At 44.4% G+C, this 22,743-nt stretch overlaps 1 protein-coding gene and 1 pseudogene across 1 annotated transcript; both read right to left on the reverse strand.

Moving 5' to 3' along the window:
• Positions 1 to 3,198: 3,198 nt before the first annotated feature.
• LOC137097897 (zinc finger protein 850-like) lies at positions 3,199 to 6,273 on the reverse strand. The gene has a single exon (XM_067473301.1). It carries the CDS (start codon positions 6,095 to 6,097, stop codon positions 4,046 to 4,048), a length of 2,052 nt encoding a protein of 683 aa, XP_067329402.1. The 5' UTR covers positions 6,098 to 6,273; the 3' UTR covers positions 3,199 to 4,045.
• Positions 6,274 to 16,075: 9,802 nt separating this feature from the next.
• The window catches only part of LOC137095456 (zinc finger protein 850-like), a 34,960-nt pseudogene continuing 28,292 nt past the window's right edge, over positions 16,076 to 22,743 (reverse strand).

Below are 22,743 nucleotides of genomic sequence, written 5' to 3' on the forward strand. Positions count from 1 at the left end.
AATTTCTACACCATATCATCCCCAAACCAACGGCTTGACGGAAAGATTCAACGGTACCCTCAATCACATGCTAAAGACTTGTCCCAAACCCTAATGATTGGGACAAGAAGCTGCAGAACTTTTTGTTTGCCTATCGAGAAGTTCCACAAGCCAACACAACGTTCAGCCCATTCGAACTGCTGTACGGAAGAACACCACGAGGTCCCACGAACATCTTAAAAGAAGCATGGACAGGAGCAGAACAAATTCCAGAGACTGACATCAGCCATTATATTGAGGACTTGCAAAGACATTTGTCAACCATGAAAGACTGCGCAGCTGAGGGTTTGGTGACTGCTCGGCTGAAACAAAAGGAGCGGGCGTATATAGATGATCTGTCCATGTATAGCCAGACGTGGGAACAACACCTGGAGCACTTAGGGAAGGTGTTGCACAAGATTAAAGAGGCTGGCTTAACAGTAAAAGCCTCAAAATGCCAAATGGCCAGATCACGAGTCAAATATCTAGGTCATATAGTAGGAGGAGGCACCATATTGCTGGATATGGACAAGGTACAGGCAATAAGAGAATGGCCGAATCCAAGTACCAAGAAACAAATTCGTTCATTTTTAGGAGTTGTAGGATTCTATAGGCGATTTATTCCCAATTTCAGTTCTCTTGCGGCAGTGTTAACTGATTGTACAAAGAAGGCTTCACCAGATAAAGTAATATGGACACCTGAGTGTCAGACTGCCTATGACTTGTTAAAGAGTGCTTTGATGACTGAACCTGTTTTGAAAGCCCCTGACTTTGATCGACCTTTTATTTTAACCACAGATGCTTCTAAGGTAGGCCTTGGAGCAGTTTTAGGTCAGGAGAGTGATCAAGGTGTGTTACAGCCCACACTGTATATGAGTACGAAGCTATTAGAGCGAGAACAACACCTGTCTGTAATTGAGCGTGAGTGTTTGGCTATAGTGTGGGCCATCACTAAACTAAAACCTTACCTATGGGGAAGAAAGTTTACGCTTTGCACAGATCATTCACCTCTACGGTGGTTACATCAGGTCAAGAGCACCAATAGTAAGTTAATTAGATGGAGCTTAGCACTTCAAGATGATGATTTTGAAGTCAAGCATATAAAAGGCACCCAAAATGTCATAGCAGATACATTGTCTAGAGCAGGGGTCCTCAAACTAAGGCCCGGGGGCCGGATACGGCCCTCCAAGGTCATTTACCCGGCCCTCGCTCAGAGTCAACCTAAGTCTGAAATGGCTTGAAAGCGCACAACAACAACAATCCTATCACATCAGCCAAAAGCAAGCCCACACTTTCCACTGAAATACTAATAAGTTTATATTTGTTAAAACTGTTCTTCATTTTAATTATTGTATTGTTTTTGCACTACAAATAAGATATGTGCAGTGTGCATAGGGATTCCTTCATGTTCTTTTCAAATTATTATCCGGCCCTCCAACAGTTTGAGGGACTGTGACCTGGCCCTCTGTTTAAAAAGTTTGAGGACCCCTGGTCTAGAGCAATTAGTTAAAATAGAATCCCGGATTAGAGAAAGTATTGTGGTTATAGTGATACATTGTTTATATTGAAGGGAACCCCCTTTTGTTAGGCACCCCAAGGCTGGTGACAGAAAGCAAGCAGTCTCCGTAAGTGAAGCAAAAATCTCTTTATTTCAAGTGTGGCCACACAGGGAGAAACAGCCAAGACAGACCAGTGTCTTCAAAAAAAGCTGTCTCTGACATTATCTGGAATATTGTGTCCAATTCTGGGCACCACAATTCAAGAGAGATATTGACAAGCTGGAATGTGTCCAGAGGAGGGCGACTAAAATGATCAAGGGTCTGGAGAACAAGCCCTATGAGGAGCGGCTTGGGGAGCTGGGCATGTTTAGCCTGAAGAAGAGAAGGCTGAGAGGAGATATGATAGCCATGTATAAATATGTGAGAGGAAGCCATAGGGAGGAGGGAGCAAGCTTGTTTTCTGCTTCCTTGGAGACTAGGACGCGGAATAATGGCTTCAAACTACAAGAGAGGAGATTCCACCTGAACATTAGGAAGAACTTCCTGACTGTGAGAACCGTTCAGCAGTGGAACTCTCTGCCCTGGAGTGTGGTGGAGGCTCCTTCTTTGGAAGCTTTTAAGCAGAGGCTGGATGGCCATCTGTCAGGGGTGATTTGAATGCAATATTCCTGCTTCTTGGCAGAATGGGGTTGGACTGGATGGCCCAGGAGGTCTCTTCCAACTCTTTGATTCTATGATTCTATGATTCTATGATTCTAAGAATTGAAGGAAGTCTAACTTGGTATAGAGTCTATATACTTATTTCTAGGAAGAACTATTACTAGACAGACCCTGGAGAATTGGGCTGTTTGTAGAGGAGAATCTGTTTAGGGGAATATTAAGATTCCCGGTTTTAAACGTTGACCGGAACCTGTAATTCAAGCACTGTATTATTTATGAAACCATCAAGCATCTGCACCTGAATATTTTTCAAGACTGATAAATAAACTGGGTTGTTGTAGGTTTTTCCGGGCTATATGGCCATGTTCTGGAGGCAATTTTTCTCCTGACGTTTCGCCTGCATCTGTGGCAAGCATCCTCAGAGGTAGTGAGGTCTTTCCTTCCGTCTTTCCTTCCTTGCAACTTTCCAAAGAGAGGGGAGGGAAGAAAGAGGCTCCTGGTGGTGGTTTGTTGTTGCTGAGGTCGGGAAATGAAAAATAAATTTGCATCTGAAGAAGACGTGCGTCACAAATATTTTAAAAGATTTTTTTTTTAAAAAAATGGCCCAAAAAAATTATTGCAGAAGCTGTGTCCACGAAGCCAAGACTTAAAAGGAGGTGGAAAAAAAGGGACAGTTTGAGATATATATATATATATATATATATATATATATATATATATATATATATATTCTCAAACAAGGAGGGTGTGGGGAAAGGAAGAGGAGATGGAAGCAGAAGCAGAAATAGAAAAAAGAGAAATAAAAAAAATCTTTTTAAAATATTTGTGACGCGCGTCTTCTTCAGATGCAAATTTATTTTTCATTTCCCGACCTCAGCAATAACAAACCACCACCAGGAGCCTCGTTTTTCCCTCCCTTCTCTTTGGAAAGTTGCAAGGAAGGAAAGAAGGAAGGAAGGAAGGAAGGAAGGAAGGAAGGAAGGAAGGAAAGACCTCACTACCTCTGAGGATGCTTCCACAGATGCAGGCGAAACGTCAGGAGAAAAATTGCCTCCAGAAGATGGCCATATAGCCCGGAAAAACCTACAACAACCCAGTGATTCCGGCCATGAAAGCCTTTCACAATACATTAATAAATAAACGTTTTGTTCTAGTTAACATTATCACAGCCTGTGTGTGAATGTTCCTGATATATAAACCCTCTGAAGAAGAACAAACATTATTGTAACATGGAAGAGTGTGTTACTAAGCATCCTCAGCCCTAAAAATAGGAGAAGGTGGCAGCATATTCCAAGGGAAAGAAACAGTTACAACTCTGTATTGTCGAAGGCTTTCATTGCCGGAATCACTCAGTTCTTGTGGGTTTTTTCGGGCTATATGGCCATGTTCTAGAGGCATTTCTCCTGACGTTTCGCCTGCATCTATGGCAGGCATCCTCAGAGGTGAGGTCACCTCTGAGGATGCCTGCCATAGATGCAGGCGAAACGTCAGGAGAAATGCCTCTAGAACATGGCCATATAGCCCGAAAAAACCCACAAGAACTGAGTTACAACTCTCTCAGTTCAGGCGCCATTTAAATAAACATATACAGTTGTCTCTCTCCTGACTTAAAAATCTCCCTGATAAGGATCCTTTAAAATTGGTGGCAGCTTTTGGGATTCACTAATTTTAAAATTCCCCGTTCCTTCCCCCTGCTAAAAAGAAGTTCCTCCTTGGTGGTAGAGCCTTTATACATGCCTACTCTTATTGACACATTCACAGTCTCCACTGATAGTGAAGCTGTGTCCACACTCCAAGCATTTATTGGGTTTCTCCCTAGAGTGAGTCCTTTGATGTACACGTAGATTTCCATTCTGAGTGAAGCTGTGTCAACACTCCAAGCATGTAAATGGTTTCTCCCCAGTGTGAATCCTTTGATGCCTATGTAGATATGTACTACGAATGAAGCTCTGTCCACACTCCAGGCATTTAAACGGTTTCTCCCCAGTGTGAGTCCTTTGATGCCTATGTAGATTTGAATTCTTAGAGAAGCTCTGTCCACATTCCAAGCACTGAAATGGTTTCTCCCCAGTGTGAGTCCTTTGATGAACACGTAGACTTCCATTCTCATTGAAGCTCTGTCCACACACCAGGCATTTGTAAGGTTTCTCCCCAGTATGAATCCTTTGATGCACACGTAATTTTCCATTCTCAGTGAAGCTCTGTCCACACTCCAAGCATGTAAACGGTTTCTCCCCTGTGTGAGTTCTTTGATGCGAACGTAGATATGTACTACTTATGAAGCTCTGTCCACACTCCAGGCATTTGTAGGGTTTCTCCCCAGTGTGAATCCTTTGATGCACACGTAGACTTCCATTCTCAGTGAAGCTCTGTCCACACTCCAAGCATTTAAACGGTTTCTCCCCAGTGTGAATCCTTTGATGCGAACGTAGACTTCCATTCTGGGTGAAGCTCTGTCCACACTCCAAGCATTTAAACGGTTTCTTCCCAGTGTGAGTCCTTTGATGCAAACGTAGATGTGAACTACTAATGAAGCTCTGTCCACACTCCAGACATTTGAAAGGTTTCTCCCCAGTGTGAATTCTTTGATGCATACGTAGACTTCCATTCTGAGAGAAGCTCTTTCCACACTCCAAGCATGTATAGGGTTTCTCCCCAGTGTGAGTCCTTTGATGTCTTTGTAGATATGAACTATGAGTGAAGCTCTGTCCACATTCCAGGCATGTATAGGGTTTCTCCCCAGTGTGACTCCTTTGATGCGAACGTAGACTTCCATTCTGGGTGAAGCTCTGTCCACACTCCAAGCATTTAAACGGTTTCTTCCCAGTGTGAGTCCTTTGATGCAAACGTAGATGTGAACTACTAATGAAGCTCTGTCCACACTCCAGACATTTGAAAGGTTTCTCCCCAGTGTGAATTCTTTGATGCACACGTAGACTTCCATTCTCAGTGAAGCTCTGTCCACACTCCAAGCATTTAAACGGTTTCTCCCCAGTGTGACTCCTTTGATGCGAACGTAGACTTCCATTCTGGGTGAAGCTCTGTCCACACTCCAAGCATTTAAACGGTTTCTTCCCAGTGTGAGTCCTTTGATGCAAACGTAGATGTGAACTACTAATGAAGCTCTGTCCACACTCCAGACATTTGAAAGGTTTCTCCCCAGTGTGAATTCTTTGATGCACACGTAGACTTCCATTCTGAGAGAAGCTCTTTCCACACTCCAAGCATGTATAGGGTTTCTCCCCAGTGTGAGTCCTTTGATGTCTTTGTAGATATGAACTATGAGTGAAGCTCTGTCCACATTCCAGGCAAGTATAGGGTTTCTCCCCAGTGTGAATCCTTTGATGCACACGTAGAATTCCATTCTCATTGAAGCTCTGTCCACACTCAAAGCATTTAAACGGTTTCTCCCCAGTGTGCGTCCTTTGATGCCTTTGTAGATATTTTCTACTAATGAAGCTCTGTCCACACTCCAGGCATTGAAACGGTTTCTCTCCAGTGTGAGTCCGTTCATGTAAATGTAGTCTTGAACTCTGAGTGAAGCTCTTTCCACACTCCAGGCATTTATAGGGTTTCTCCCCAGTGTGGATCCATTGATGCACACACAGACTTGAATTATTAGTGAAGCTCTGTCCGCACTCCAGGCATTTATAGGGTTTCTCTCCAGTGTGAGTCCGTTCATGTGAACGTAGACTTGAACTCTGAGAGAAGCTCTTTCCACACTCTAGGCATTTATAGGGTTTCTCCCCAGTGTGAGTCCTTTGATGTATATGTAGATTTGAAGCACGAGGGAAGCTTTGTCCACACTCCAGGCATGCATAGGGCTTCCCCCGAGTGTGACTCCTTTCATGTTGCTGAAGATGAACCTTCTGAGAAAAACTCTTTCCGCACTCCAGGCATTTAAATACTTTCTCCTCCATGTCAATAGTGATAAGGTTGTTGAATTGCAATACGGATACTTCGCACAATTTCCCTTTCTTATCTGTAAGTGAACTCAAGAAGTCAGCAAGATCATCACCTTGAGATTATTCCTTCCTTCTTGCTATATTAATGGTTTCCTTATTGCACCCGAGAGTTGGCTGCACAGAGTCCTCATTTCCCTGGTGAAGAAAGAAGCAAAGGATCAGTGATGAATGACAGAAACCTTCTTTACCTGCAAGACTTTCCCCCTTTCCCTTCATGGGTCAGATTGAAAACGGCAATACCAAGAAATGCAGACATCAGAGTCTCAAGCACGTACACAGATGCTAGCAAAGGCAATCACTGATTCTTAAACAAGAAGGGAACGAATCCAGAAAGAAAAAAGGGATGGAGAACAAAAAGAATGAATGATAGAAGAAAGAAAGAAAGAAAGAAAGAAAGAAAGAAAGAAAGAAAGGGGAACTCCATCTAATATTTATCTCCCTTTGGGGAGATAAAGAAGCATATAAATACATATAATAATAATAGTAATAATAATAATAATAATAATAATAATAATAATACATTTATAACCCCTCCCGTCTCCCGGAGGGGACTTAATCATAGAATCATAGAATCAAAGAGTTGGAAGAGACCTCATGGGCCATCCAGTCCAACCCCATTCTGCCAAGAAGCAGGAATACTGCATTCAAATCACCCCTGACAGATGGCCATCCAGCCTCCGTTTAAAAGCTTCCAAAAGAGCCTCCACCACACTCCGGGGTAGAGAGTTCCACTGCTGAACGGCTCTCACAGTCAGGAAGTTCTTCCTCATGTTCAGATGGAATCTCCTCTCTTGTAGTTTGAAGCCATTGTTCCCTTGCGTCCTAGTCTCCAGGGAAGCAGAAAACAAGCTTGCTCCCTCCTCCCTGTGGCTTCCTCTTACATATTTATACATGGCTATCATATCTCCTCTCAGCCTTCTCTTCTTCAGGCTAAACATGCCCAGCTCCTTAAGCCGCTCCTCATAGGGCTTGTTCTCCAGACCCTTGATCATTTTAGTCGCCCTCCTCTGGACACATTCCAACTTCTTAATATCTCTCTTGAATTGTGGTGCCCAGAATTGGACACAATATTCCAGGTGTGGTCTAACCAAAGCAGAATAGAGCATGGGGAGCATGACTTCCCTGGACCTAGACACTAGGCTCCTATTGATGCAGGCCAAAATCCCATTGGCTTTCTTTGCTGCCACATCACATTCCTGGCTCATGTTTAACTTGTTGTCCACGAGGACTCCAAGATCTTTTTCACACGTACAGTTCTCGAGCCAGGCATTGTCCCCCATTCTGTATCTTTAAGGCAGTTTCCAGGGAATAACAAAATTGGGAAACATTCAATGCCAAGAGGGGAGGGGGGAATGGACAAGGGACATAAGGGTAATACAGGATGCGGCAGCATAACTTCCTTTTTTTTTAATGCGCGAAATTCAGTAGTTGAAGACGTAGCGGAGCACTAGTGGTCTCATTTTGTCCTGACACAGTTCAGTCGCCATCATGCGTTGGAACGGTGAGGAGCGTGCTTTTGCCGTTGAGGTCTACTTTTCGAGCGGATGTTCTGTGATTGCAACCCAGCGCACCTTTCGGAATCGCTTTAATTCAGCCCTATTGGCCCCTTTCCCGGACCGGAAATCAATTGTGATGTGGGTCACTACATTCAGACAAACTGCAAGTGCGACAAGAGGAAGAACTGGAGTCCCTCGACCCATTAGATCACCTGAGAACATTGAGGCAGTGAGAGCTTCAATGTTGCGATCACCACGGCGTTTTGTGCGCAAACATGCGTCTGCCCTTGGACTTTCCGATCGTTCTGTGAGGAGAGTTCTTCATGATGATCTTCATCTCCATCCTTACAAGATGGCGATTGTGCAGGAACTTTCTGAACGTGACTTCAATTCTCGGAGGAACGCGTGTGAGATTCTTCTCGAAGTAGTCCTGAGGATGCTATTTTTTTTTCCCCTAGGGATGAAGCCCATTTTCAGTTGTGTGGATCCGTCAACAAACAAAACATGAGCTACTGGGCTGACAACAATCCTCGAAAATTGCATCAGAGGTCTTTCCATTCACCTAAAAACAGTGTGGGGTGCGATTTCCTCAGATGGAATTATTGGTCCCTGGTTCTTTGAGGAAAATGAAGTCGCAGTGACAGTGAATTTGGACCTGTATGTAAACATGTTGCAGGATTTTTTCCCCACGGCTAGATGGGTTGGACTTAGGGGACATTTGGTTCCAACAAGACGGTGCAACTGTACACACTTCAAGAGCATCGATGGCTGTTTTGAGGAAACACTTCCCAGAGCGCCTCATCTCAATTAGGGCGGATTTGGAGTGGCCGACCCGCTCTCCAGATTTGGCCCCTTGTGATTTTTTTCTATGGGGTTTTTTGAAATCCGTGTTTATGTGAACCAACCAAGGACCCTACAAGATTTGAAGACCAACATCCAGGAAGAAATTGTCAACATAACGCCTGCTATACTGGCAAGAGTCATGACAAACGCCAGAAATTGGTTTACTCGGTGTATGGAGAATGGGGGACGTCACCTACCTAATTTCATCACCAAACCAATAGTCCAGAGGACAGGAACAGAATTCAAAACGATCTTGACAGATTAGAGAGATGGGCCAAAACTAACAAAATGAAGTTCAACAGTGACAAATGCAAGATACTCCACTTTGGCAGGAAAAACGAAATGCAAAGATACAGAATGGGGGACAATGCCTGGCTCGAGAGCAGTACGTGTGAAAAAGACCTTGGAGTCCTCGTGGACAACAAGTTAAACATGAGCCAACAATGTGATGTGGCGGCAAAAAAAGCCAATGGGATTTTGGCCTGCATCAATAGGAGCATAGTGTCTAGATCTAAGGAAGTAATGCTACCCCTCTATTCTGCTTTGGTTAGACCACACCTGGAATATTGTGTCCAATTCTGGGCACCACAATTCAAGAGAGATATTGACAAGCTGGAATGTGTCCAGAGGAGGGCGACTAAAATGATCAAGGGTCTGGAGAACAAGCCCTATGAGGAGCGGCTTAGGGAACTGGGCATATTTAGCCTGAAGAAGAGAAGGCTGAGAAGAGATATGATAGCCATGTATAAATATGTGAGAGGAAGCCACAGGGAGGAGGGAGCAAGCTTGTTTTCTGCTTCCTTGGAGACTAGGACGCAATGGAACAATGGCTTCAAACTACAAGAGAGGAGATTCCATCTGAACATTAGGAAGAACTTCCTGACTGTGAGAGCCGTTCAGCAGTGGAACTCTCTGCCCCGGAGTGTGGTGGAGGCTCCTTCTTTGGTAGCTTTTAAGCAGAGGCTGGATGGCCATTTGTCAGGGGTGATTTGAATGCAATATTCCTGCTTCTTGGCGGAATGGGGTTGGACTGGATGGCCCATGAGGTCTCTTCCAACTCTTTGATTCTATGATTCTATGTAAAACAAAATTTTAGATATGCGCCTACATTATAAAAAAATAATTCTGATTCATACAATGGGTTTTATTAAGTTTTGAAAAAGGAATTTATGCTGCCGCACCTTGTAGAACTAAGGGGAAGTGGGTTGAGAAGCACTGTATGAAGTTCACAAGTTAACAATTTTTTGTTGTTCATTCGTTCAGTCGTCTCCGACTCTTCGTGACCGCATGGACCAGCCCACGCCAGAGCTCCCTGTCGGCCGTTACCACCCCCAGCTCCCTCAAGGTCAGTCCAGTCACTTCAAGGATGCCATCCATCCATCTTGCCCTTGGTCGGCCCCTCTTCCTTTTGCCTTCCACTTTCCCCAGCATCATTGTCTTCTCTAGGCTTTGCTGTCTCCTCATGATGTGGCCAAAGGACTTCAACTTTGTCTCTAGTCTCCTTCCCTCCAGTGAGCAGCCAGGCTTTATTTCCTGGAGGATGGACTGGTTGGATCTTCTCGCAGTCCAAGGCACTCTCAGCACTTTCCTCCAGCACCACAGTTCAAAAGCATCGATCTTCCTTCGCTCAGCCTTCCCTAAGGTCCAGCTCTCACATCCGTAGGTGACTACAGGGAAGACCATGGCTTTGACTAAGTTAACAATATATGGTATAAAAATGACGGGTAAACTAAAAGTGGCAACGCTTAATACAAGCGGTCTTAGGAGTTGGTATAATACAGGGGTCTTTTTTTAAACTATGATCAAATTCCTATGCACATTGCACATATCTTATTTTGAAGTAAACAAAACACAAAATGGGAACTAATACAATATTGAAAATGAAGAAACACTTTAACTCAATGTTATGGAATCCTGGAAACAAAAAAAAATTTAATCCCAAGATTCCATAGCATTACACCATAGCAGTCAAACTGGTGTCAAACTGCATTCATTTTGCTGTGTAGATGCACTCTATTTTTCAGCGCCTTAGCTGCACATCATGGGTGCCCCTTCTTTATGTACACCAGTGGTTCTCAACCTTCCTAATGCTGCGACCCCTTAATACAGTTCCTCATGTTGTGGTGACTCCCAACCATAAAATTATTTTTTGTTGCTACTTCACAATTGTTATTTTGCTACTGTTATGAATCGTAACGTAAGTATCTGATATGCAGGATGCATTTTCATTGTTACAAACTGAACATAAAGCATAGTGATTAATCACCAAAACAATATAGAATCATAGAATCAAAGAGTTGGAAGAGACCTCATGGGCCATCCAGTCCAACCCCATTCTGCCAAGAAGCAGGAAAATTGCATTCAAATCACCCCTGACAAATGGCCATACAGCCTCTGCTTACAAGCTTCCAAAGAATTACTGGGTTGTTGTAGGTTTTTCCGGGCTACATGGCCATGTTCTGGAGGCAATTTTTCTCCTGACGTTTCGCCTGCATCTATGGCAAGCATCCTCAGAGCATGAGGCAGGGAGGGTGGCTTGGGTGTGAGGAGTGGGTAGGGAGGGCAGCATGGGATTGCGACTTGGGTGCAGGAGGGCAGTTTTGGTCTAGGGAGTGAGCAGGGAGGGCGGCTTGGGAATGCGGCTTCGGTGTGGGCAGGGAGGGCACCTTGGACATGAGGAGGGAGGGTGGCTTGGGTGTGAGGAGTGGGTAGGGTGGGCAGCATGGCATTGCGACTTGGGCGTGGGGAGTGGGCTGGGAGGGCAGCTTGGGCCGTCCAGTCCAACCCCCTGCGAAGAAGCAGGAATATTGCATTCAAATCATGCCTGACAGATGGCCATCCAGCCTCTGTTTAAAAGCTTCCAAAGAAGGAGCCTCCACCACACTCCGGAGCAGAGAGTTCCACTGCTGAACGGCTCTCACAGGAAGTTCTTCCTCATGTTCAGATGGAATCTCCTCTCTTGTAGTTTGAAGCCATTGTTCCGCGTCCTAGTCTCTAGGGAAGCCGAAAACAAGCTTGCTCCCTCCTCCCTGTGGCTTCCTCTCACATATTTATACATGGCTATCATATCTCCTCTCAGCCTTCTCTTCTTCAGGCTAAACATGCTCAGCTCCTTAAGCTGCTCCTCATAGGGCTTGTTCTCCAGACCCTGGATCATTTGAGTCGCCCTCCTCTGGACACATTCCAGCTTGTCAATATCTCTTCAGTTGTGGTGCCAAGAATTGGACACAATATTCCAGGTAAAGTGGTCTAACCAAGGCGTAATAGAGCATGGGGAGCATGACTTCCCTAGATCTAGACACTAGTCTACTATTGATGCAGGCCATAATCCCATTGGCTTTTTTTGCTGCCACATCACATTGTTGGCTCATGTTTAACTTGTAGAACTTGTTAGAAGCTTGTAGTAGTTAGCCAGAAAGTGTCTGGTCTGGCTTAGCAGTCTGAACAGGCAATCCTTAGTACATACATGCCACATAGAACACAGAAATACATGCCTCAGAGAACAAAGAGAATAGTTGTATTTGCCTTATAGATTACATAGTACATGTACATGCCATAGTCTATAGTTTTACATGCCTTAAAGTCTATAGATTATAGTAGATGTTATAACGAATAGATAGTACATGCCCCAGAGTTTATAGAGAGTGCTTACCTCATAGAAATTATAGTTGTTGTTACCCCAGAGCACATACCACCATTATATCTCATATTATTATTTATTATTATTATTAGGCGATCCCTCGTTGGACGAGTAAGATGGTCTTCCATCATGGGTTTCCTTGTGGGTCCGTAGGTGGCTGTGGAGCCCTATTCTTGCTCTGCATCTTCTTCCGCAGTGAGGGCATTGGTTTCCAGGTGGAAGGCGGTCTCGGTCGGGGTTGGTTTGACACGCCTTCCTCCTGGCATGTTTCTCTCTTTCACCCTCCACTCTTGCCTCCTCGAATTCTGCAGCACTGCTGGTCACAGCTGACCTCCAGCTGGGGCGCTCAAGGGCCAGGGCTTCCCAGTTCTCAGTGTCTATGCCAGAGTTTTTAAGGTTGGCTTTGAGCCCATCTTTAAATCTCTTTTCCTGTCCACCAACATTCCGTTTTCCGTTCTTAAGTTCGGAGTAGAGCAACTGCTTTGGGAGACGGTGGTCAGGCATCCGGACAACGTGGCCTGTCCAGCGGAGTTGATGTTGGAGGACCATCGCTTCAATGCTGGTGGTTTTTGCTTCTTCCAGCACGCTGACGTTTGTCCGCTTGTCTTCCCAGGAGATTTGCAGGATTTTCCGGAGGCAGCGCTGATGGAATCGTTCCAGGAGCTGCATGTGACGTCTGTAGACAGTCCACGTCTCACAGGCATAGAGCAGGGTTGGGAGGACAATAGCTTTATAGACAAGCACCTTGGTCTCCCTACGGATGTCCCGGTCCTCAAACACTCTCTGCTTCATTCGGGAAAATGCTGCACTTGCAGAGCTCAGGCGGTGTTGTATTTCGGCGTCGATGTTGACTTTGGTGGAGAGGTGGCTGCCAAGGTAGCGGAAATGGTCGACATTTTCTAATGCTACATTTTCTAATGCTATTAAGCTGTATCTCTGGCATTGGGGAGGGGACGGCTGGTGACTGCTGGAACAGCACTTTGGTTTTCTCGATGTTCAGTGACAGGCCAAGCTTTGTGTATGCTTCTGCGAAGGTGTTGAGGTGCTATTATATCTCATAGCCTCCTGTTATTTAGATTTACCTCAGAGTTATACCTTATACCTGTTCTTTATTATTCTAATTCTATACCATCAAGAATCAAACTGCACCTTTATACCTTGTTTTGATTCACCTTGATTGTTCAGTAAACCTAATTGGTTAAATTTAGTCTTGTGTCTAGAGTTTTATTTTGGGGGAATTAAAGTAAATACAGGGCATACCGATGGTCACTGGGAAAATAGCCGGACACATATAGTTTTCTCATCAAACCTTCCCGGTGTGCCATCATAGAGGGAGAAAAGGATATGGCAATAATTTGGATGCATGTGGATGAATGTGTACATGTGTGTGAATGTTGAGTGAAAATGCAATTCCTCTTTGTTTGTTTGTTTAACCAATGAAATTGTAAATCCAATGTAGTTGCATAGAATTTTATGTCCAATGTCATTCTTTGTCTAAATGTTTTTTCTGTAATCTGATATACCCTCTCACACTGGAAATTGCAATCAAAAGAACCTATGCTTCAAAGTTATTGAAAAGTCATTCATGACAACTTGGATTGTGTGTCTTGCAGCCTAGCAGAAGGGGTCAGACTAGATGAGCTTTGAGGCCCCTTCCTCATAGAGACCTTCTTGGAGCCTGGTGGGATCTCTTCTCTAGAGGGTTGTGAAACAGAGGCCGGATTGCTATCTCCTGGGCAGGCTTGGATTGTGTGTCTTTCTGCTTGGCAGAAGGGGTCAGACTAGATGAGCTTTGAGGCCCCTTCCTCATATAGACCTTTTTGGAGCCTGGTGGGATCTCTTCTCTAGAGGGTTGTGATACAGAGGCCGGATTGCTATCTCTTGGGCAGGCTTGGATTGTGTGTCTTTCTGCTTGGCAGAAGGGGGCAGACTAGATGACCTTTGAGGTCCCTTCCAAACCTCATATAGACCTTCTTGGAGCCTGGTGGGATCTCTTCTCTAGAGGGCCGTGAAACAGAGGCCGGATTGCTATCTCCTGGGCAGGCTTGGATTGTGTGTCTTTCTGCTTGGCAGAAGGGGCCAGACTAGATGACCTTTGAGGTCCCTTCCAAACCTCATATAGACCGTATTGGAGCCTGGTGGGATCTCTTCTCTAGAGGGTTGTGAAACAGAGGCCGGATTGCTATCTCCTGGGCAGGCTTGGATTGTGTGTCTTTCTGCTTGGCAGAAGGGGGCAGACTACATGACCTTTGAGGTCCCTTCCAAACCTCATATAGACCTTCTTGGAGCCTGGTGGGATCTCTTCTCTAGAGGGTTGTGAAACAGAGGCCGGATTGCTATCTCCTGGGCAGGCTTGGATTGTGTGTCTTTCTGCTTGGCAGAAGGGGCCAGACTAGATGACCTTTGAGGTCCCTTCCAAACCTCATATAGACCTTCTTGGAGCCTCGTGGGATCTCTTCTCTAGAGGGCTTTGAAACAGAGGCCGGATTGCTATCTCCTGGGCAGGCTTGCCCTTTGAGGTCCCTTCCAAATCTAATATACAGTATCTTGGAGTCAGGTAGACTCTTTCTCTACAGTTCTTAATAATAACAACCTCACAACCTCTGAGGATGCTTGCCATAGATGCAGGCGAAACATCAGGAGGGAATGCTTCTAGAACATGGACACATAGCCTGAAAAACCTACAACAACCCAGTGATTCTTGCCATGAAAGCCTTATGTCCTCTAAAAGCACTTTACACTGATTTAGGACTGCTTCTACATTTCCACCAATGCCCCATCTCCTCTATCTTGTTCATGCCCAGCATTATTTTTAAACTTTAATTACATTTGGCTCAGACATAGATTTTAAATGTGCGTTGTGCTATTGTTCAATGTTTATGCTATTTATGGATGAGTTTTGTTTTAATTGCTTTTTATCGTGGTTGTTATTGCTTGTATTGATGTATTGTGGGCTCGGCCTCATGTAAGCCGCACTGAGTCCCTTGGGGAGATGGTAGCGGGGTATAAATAAAGTATTATTATTATTATTATTCGACAATACAACAGTAATAAACTTTATTTGTACCCCCCACCATCTCCCCAAACGGGACTCGGGGCGGCTAACGTGAGGCCAGGCCCAAAATTACAGTACAACAAATTAAAGACAGTCTCTACTTCACTGGGATTGTACGGGACCCCCAAACAGTATTCAATCCAGCCCCCCTTCAACCAGACAGAAAGGCACAAAGCACCCATGGAAGGCTCTGCAGCCTCTGTTCAAAAACCTTTAGAGAGGTGTAATAACTACAGAAGGGGAATGCTGGTGTGTTCAAGTGTAGGTTCGGCTACAACTTTTGTTATTTGCACAATAATGACCTGAATTAATTGAGAAAATAAAATCTGTTGATACAATCAAATAAAATCTGGATCCGCTTTAGAGGAAACGACACAAGAATTGTTTATACAGTAGAGAGTATATTAAACAAGTATTTCTATATAATTATTTTATACTTATACTAAAAACCATATAAGGGGTTGTTTTCAGCTTGAATTATCAGTGATGCTCTGTCCACACTCCAGGCATTTATAGGATTTCTCCCCAGTGTGAGTCCTTTAATGCACAAGTACACCTGAATTATGAGTGAAGCTCTGTCCAAACTCCAAGCATGCATAGCGCATAGGGTTTCTCCCCAATGGAGTCCTTTGATGTGAACGTAGATTTCCACCGTGAGTGAAGCTCTGTCCACTCTCCAGGCATGCATAGGGTTTCTCCCCAGTAAGAGTCCTTTGATGTAAACGTATGAGTAAAGCACTGTCCACACACCAGGCATTTATAGCGTTTTTCCCAGTTGGGAGTCCTTCGATACAAAAGTAGAGTTGAATTATGAGTGAACCTCTTTCCACACTCCATGCATTTCTAGAGTTTCTCCCTAGCGTGGATCCTTTGATGCAAACACAGACTTGAATTACGAGTGAAGCTTTGTCCACACTCCAGACATTTATAGGGTTTCTCCCCAGTGAGAGTAATTGGATGTGAATGTAGAAGTCCACTTTCAGTTAAACCCTTTCCTCACTCCAGGCATGTACAAGCTTTCTCGCCAATGTGAATCTTTTGATGCAAACGAAGACTTCCACTCTGAGTGAAGCTCTGTCCACATTCCAGGCATTTATAGGGTTTCTCCCCAGTGTGTTTCCTTTTATGCACACGTAGACCTGAATTATGAGTGAAGCTCTTTCCACACTCCGGGCATTTATAGGGTTTCTCCCCAGTGTGTTTCCTTTGATGCACACGTAGACCTGAATTATGAGTGAAGCTCATTCCACACTCCGGGCATGCATAGGGTTTCTCCCCAGTGTGAATCCTTTGATGCACACGTAGCTTTCCATTCTCACTGAAGCTCTTTCCACACTCCAGGCATGCATAGGGTTTCTCCCCAGTGTGAGTCCTTTGATGTGTGCGTAGATGTCCACTCTGACTGAAGCTGTGCCCACACTCCAGGCATTTATAGGGTTTCTCCCCAGTGTGAGTCCTTCGATGCGAACGTAGATCTCCACTCTTAGTGAAGATTTTTCCACACTCCAAGCATGTATAGGGTTTTTCCCCAGTGTGAGTCCTTTGATGCACACGTAGACTTCCATTCTCACTGAAACTCTGTCCACACTCCAGGCATGCATAGGGTTTCTCCCCAGTGTGAGTCCTTTGATGTGTGCGTAGATGTCCACTCTGACTGAAGCTCTGTCCACATTCCAGGCATGTATAGGGTTTCTCCCCAGTGTGAGTCCTTCGATGCGAACGTAGATTTCCATTTACACTGAAGCTTTTTCCACACTCCAGGCATGCATAGGGTTTCTCCCCAGTGTGAGTCCTTTGATGTGTGCGTAGATGATTACTCTGATTGAAGCTCTGTCCACATTCCAGGCATATATAGGGTTTCTCCCCAGTGTGAGTCCTTTGATGTGTGCGTAGATGTCCACTCTGACTGAAGCTCTGTCCACATTCCAGGCATATATAGGGTTTCTCCCCAGTGTGAGTCCTTCGATGCGAACGCAGATTTCCATTCTTACTGAAGCTCTGTCCACATTCCAGGCATATATAGGGTTTCTCCCCAGTGTGTGTCCTTTGATGCGAACGTAGACTTCCATTCTCACTGAAATTTTTTCCACACTCCAGGCATGCATAGGGTTTCTCTCCAGTGTGAGTCCTTTGATGCACACGTAGACTTCCATTCTCACTGAAGCTTTTTCCACACTCCAGGCATGCATAGGGTTTCTCTCCAGTGTGAGTCCTTTGATGCACATGTAGACTTCCCTTCTCACTGAAGCTTTTTCCACACTCCAGGCATGCATAGGGTTTCTCCCCCGTGTGAGTCCTTTGATGCACACGTAGAGTTCCATTCTCACTGAAGCCCTTTCCACACTCCAGGCATTTATAGGGTTTCTCTCCAGTGTGAGTCCTTTGATGCACACTTAGCTTTCCATTCTCACTGAAGCTTTTTGCACACACCAAGCATGCATAGGGTTTCTCCCCAGTTTGTGTCATTTGACGTGAACGTAGACTTGAACTATGAGTGAAGCTCTGTCCGCATTGCAGACACTTATAGGGCTCCTCTCCATTTTGATGCAGATGATGCCTCTGAGTAAAACTCTTTCCACACTCCAGGCATTTAAATGCTTTCTCCTCCATGTCAACAGTGATATGTGTGTTGAATTGCAGTACAGATACTTGGCACTACTTTTTTCCTGTCTTATCTGTAAGTGAAGTCAAGAATCGGCAAGATCATCACCTTGAAATGATTCCTTCCTTCTTCCTATATTAATGGTTTCCTTACTGCACCCAAGAGTTGGCTCCCTAGAATCCTCACTTCCCTGGTGAAGAAAGAAGCAAAAGATCAGTGATGAAAGACAGAAACCTTCTTTACCTGCAAGATTTTCCCCTTTTCCCTTAATGGGTCATGTTAAAAATGGGAATACCAAGAAATGCAGACATCAGGGTCTCAAGGACACACACAGATGCCAACAAAGGCAATCACTGATTCTTAAACAAGAAGGGAATGAATCCAGAAAGAAAAAAAATGAAAGGAAAGGATGGAGAACGAAAAGAATGAATGACAGAAGGAAGAAAGGGGGACTCCTAATATTTACCTCCATTTGGCAAGATAAAGCAGGGTATAATAATAATAATAATAATAATAATAATAATAATTCCCCCCAATGGGTGCCACCTTGTCATGGTGGGGGGCTTAACTGTGACCGTGATGGAAGCTGCTGATTCTGGACATCAATTGACAAGTGAGCTACAGAATCAAAATACAAATGAACGATCACAGAAGCAGCAGAAATATACAATGCCAGAAAACCGCACAGTTATGAAATGCTATTACAAACCAGAACCTCAAATGCGTGGCTACCAAAAAAGGATGCATTAGTTGTGGAAACAAGAATATCCTGACTCACAGATAACTGAAGCCCGACTGGCTGATCAACCAAGATTCATAATCAGAAACAAAGTGTTCAGTGAACTCGAAGAAATTCAGAAAATCTGCAAAGCAAATGACCATCAGGTCACAGCACAGAGAGTAGCAGAGAGTCCGGCAACACTTGGAACTCTGGAACAGACTGAACCAGAAGAAAATGTGCAGCTTTTGCAAGAATTTGAAGAACCAGCACTTGAAGCACTTGTTGAACTACCAGGATCATTGACAGCAAGACAACAAGAGCTCAAGGATAAAATCATGGCCCATGCTGTTTCGAATGCAGTAAGAAAGCGACTCCCAACTTTCAAAACAGGGCCTAAGAGACACCTGGCGCCTCTCGTGAAGGATGTGAATACATTACTTTCTACTGTCCAAATAACAGCCACTGAACAAACAAACCAGCCTCCGTGAAAATCGACTGGAAAACCAAAACGGAAGGTCAGGTTGGAGTTGAAAATCAAAAAACTACGATCAGATGCAAGTAACCTGAAAAATATGAAGGAGAAGAAACTGAAGAATGACAAAATCAAGTCGTATCTGATCAGAAAGTACTGGCTGAACACCAGAAAAATTGAAGAAGCTTTGGAAATAGTGAAAGAACAAATTACAGCAACAGCCAGAAAAATGGAAAGATGGGACGCCAGAATCATCCAGTACAGACAAAATCAACTGTTTCTATCAGACCACAACGGTTCTACCAGAGTCTGAACCAAACAACAGACACAGTAGTCATAAAGCCTGAGCAAACTGCAACAATTCAGTTCACGAGCAAGGCCTCTCCGTTCATCCGGAGGCCCTGCTCGTGATTTTGCCTGCATCGCAGGCACGTTTGGTGGGGATGCAAGACAGGGCCTTTTCTGTGGTGGCCCCCCAACTCTGGAACACCCTCCCCAAAGATCTTAGACAGGCCTCTACGTTGGCAGTCTTCAGAAAAAAATTGAAGACCTGGCTGTTCCGATGTGCCTTTCCAGAATAGGAAAACTCCAACAAGTCCCAGAAGCACTTTATTAGAAATTAAGATTGCTGGCACACTGCACTTACCCTATAATCCTTACATATCACCTGTCACATCAGCACTTTTAATCTGTACCCATTACTCTGGCCCAGCCCAGTTTTATTGTGTCTTGGTGTATTGTTTATTGCTTGTTGTTTAATATTGCTTTAACTGTTTATAATTTGCTTTAGGTTGTGTATTGTTATGTTGTGTTTTGAGGCCTTGGCCGTTGTAAGCCGCATCGAGTCCTTCGGGAGATGCTAGCGGGGTACAAATAAAGTTAATAATAATAATAACAACAACAACAACTAAGTTTTGGAAAGAACTCTGAGAAAATAATAAGAACTACAACAAAAACGCTGGGTGGATAAAGGGGTTTGAAGAAAAATTCTCACAGAACAAAATGGAACAGATGGAAATAACAACTGAAATGATCAGCAAACAAGTGCAAAAAGTCAAGAACTGGAGATCGCCAGGTAGTGATCAACTGCATGGATTTTAGCTAAAATATCTGAATAGCCTACATGGAAAAATGGCCCAACAATTCAATGAGATGCTGCAAAAAGGAAGTATCAGTGAATGGTTGACAACTGGGAGAACCTATCCGATACAAAAGGATCCAGCAAAAGGAGAAGAACCAGGAAACTACAGGCCAATGTCTGCCCACTACATTTAAACTATTGACTGGCATCATAGCTGACAGAATTCAAGATTATCTTGAAGAAAATAACATCTTGCCAGATGAACAGAAAGGCAACAAACGGAAAAGCAGAGGCACAAAAGGCCAGCTATTAAGCCATGGAGCCTGTTCTCAACTGGGGAGAATGGAGGGGGTGAGGCAGGATGGGAAACGCGGCAGAAAGAAGGTAGAAAGGCAATGGAGGAATAACTGGCCAATCTCAGACCCCTGCCATAGAATCCATTCCAAAGCAGATAATTGGATTTTATATGCCAATGCAGAAGGGGCCATAGTTATAGGGACATGATTAAGAAAAAGAAATTTCCAATTATTACAAGTCCCAGAATCCCTGTCTATTGAGAGAGCTTTTGCTTGCCAACAGCTGCAGCTGATAGGGAAAAATTAATTGTCTGTGTTCCCTGCTCAGTCAGACACAGCAGATATACTCCCTTACTCCCACAAATTATTTCTGCCTTGGATAATCAACTTACAGATTGATAAGTCGCAGCTCATGCTGTGATGATAGAAACATAGCAACCAATCAGAAGTTGCTTACGTGTTGTTTTCACAAGTTTGATATAAAAACATTGTTAAGTGTGCCACAAAAGGGTGAATAGTCGTTTGTTCTTTGACCAGGGTGGTCAAAGGCTATTCATCTCATGTTGATCAACTTGAAATAAAGCCTTGTTGGAAAACCTCATCGGAATCTCATCTTCTCTCAGCTTCTGGGTCTGTCATCCATAAATTCCTAGTATCTAACATAGTGACATGATGAATAATTTATTATTTATAATAATAGCAGCAGTGAGACCAAAACAGCAATAACATTAATAGATGATATTAACAGTACTGACAATGGGTTGTTGTAGGTTCTTTTGGGCTATATGGCCATGTTCTAGAGCAGCGGTTCTCAACCTGGGGGTTGCGACCCCCAGAGGGGTTGCCAGGCCATTTTGGAGGGGTTGCGGTGCCATGTCTGTAAAGAATGAATGTCTGTATGCATGTAGAAGAGCAGAAGAAACAGGCCTGGAGAAAACAACATGGAGTTCTCACAAAGCATTATGTGGGACGGCTTTGGCAGCTGAAGCGAGGACGCAGCAAGGCATAACTGGATGACAATGGACAATAAGATGTGCGGACGAGCATGTAAGGAGTGCACGATGCATACAGGAGGTACCCTATAAATCATGAGGCCTGGAGTCCGAATGTCCTGAACGTTGGAGAGAACAAAGATTTTGGAGGACTTGAAAGAGAACGGGACAACTTGACTGTTGAGATGAAGAAAAATGGATTTTGGCCTATAAATGTAGGGGACCCCTGACAATCTGCACGCTTCCTGAACTGCAGCAACGGAGCATCCACACCTCTTCGGAAAAGACTGATCACCTTCACCAGAAGAGGCCTGTGTGAGTATGAATGAATGTGTGTGTGCAAGAGAGCTCTCCTTGATGTGATTCTGATATGATTGTATTTCAATAAATGTTACATGAATAGTGGCAAAACCAAATTTGGTCTCCAAAGTGTCTCATTGATCTAAACTACCTTACTATTCTTTTTACACTCTGCACAAAAGAACAGGAACCTCTTTAGGTTCATAACATGTCCATTGGCCTCACCCCCTCCACCAGGCTGTGCAGTGCTGCCTCGCTCGCCTGGCTTTCGCCGGTTTTTGCTGCTTGCCAGGCCCTACGGGCAGCGCAAGCCAGACAAGGGATTTCCCGTGAGACCACGCCATGTGGTGGTGCCTTCTTTTTTTTCCCCTCCCCTTTCCTTCTCTCTCTTATTTATTTATTTATTTACTTTGCTTCTATACCGCTGTATCTCAAGCCCGAAGGCGACTCACAGCGGTTCACAAACAGTAAAAACAGTAGAAACAGCAGTGGTTCCATCCAACATATAACAATTGACTTAACACATTATCCATAAATTACCAATAAGCAATTACAATGCACAATTATTACAAAAAACAACCGTACCCAATCTTCTCATCATCCAAGCGTAGTCCAGGTTCGTCGTCCATTGTTCCATTCCTATGTTCCATTACCAGATTGCACTAAATTACTCAAACGCCTGCACAAACATCCAGGTCTTCACCTTTTTGCGGAATACCATTAGAGATGGTGCTAGTCTAATGTCCGTAGGAAGGGCGTTCCAAAGCCGAGGAAGCAACCACCGAGAAGGCCCTGTCTCTCGTCCCCGCCAGCCGAGCTTGAGAAGCAGGCGGGATCGAGAGCAGGGTCTCCCCGGAAGATCTCAAAGTCCTGGTGGGTTCATAGGCAGAGATGCGGTCAGATAGGTAGCTTGGGCCGGAACCGTTTAGGGCTTTAAAGGCCAATGCCAGCACTTTGAATTCAGCCCGGTAGCAGATCGGTAGCCAGTGGAGTTGGCGCAACAGAGGGGTTGTATGCTCCCTGCGCTCCGCTCCTGTTAAAATCATGGCTGCCGAGCGTTGGACTAGTTGGAGCTTTCCATCCTTGTCTCTTTCTTTCCTTCC

This window comes from Anolis sagrei, chromosome 1, assembly GCF_037176765.1.
Source record: "Anolis sagrei isolate rAnoSag1 chromosome 1, rAnoSag1.mat, whole genome shotgun sequence".
NCBI classification, from domain to species: Eukaryota; Metazoa; Chordata; class Lepidosauria; order Squamata; family Dactyloidae; genus Anolis; species Anolis sagrei.

What these genes read in the sequence shown, in the direction of transcription:
- LOC137097897 (XM_067473301.1), bottom strand. Translation starts at nt 6,097, where the DNA reads ATGGAGGAGAAAGTATTTAAATGCCTGGAGTGCGGAAAGAGTTTTTCT.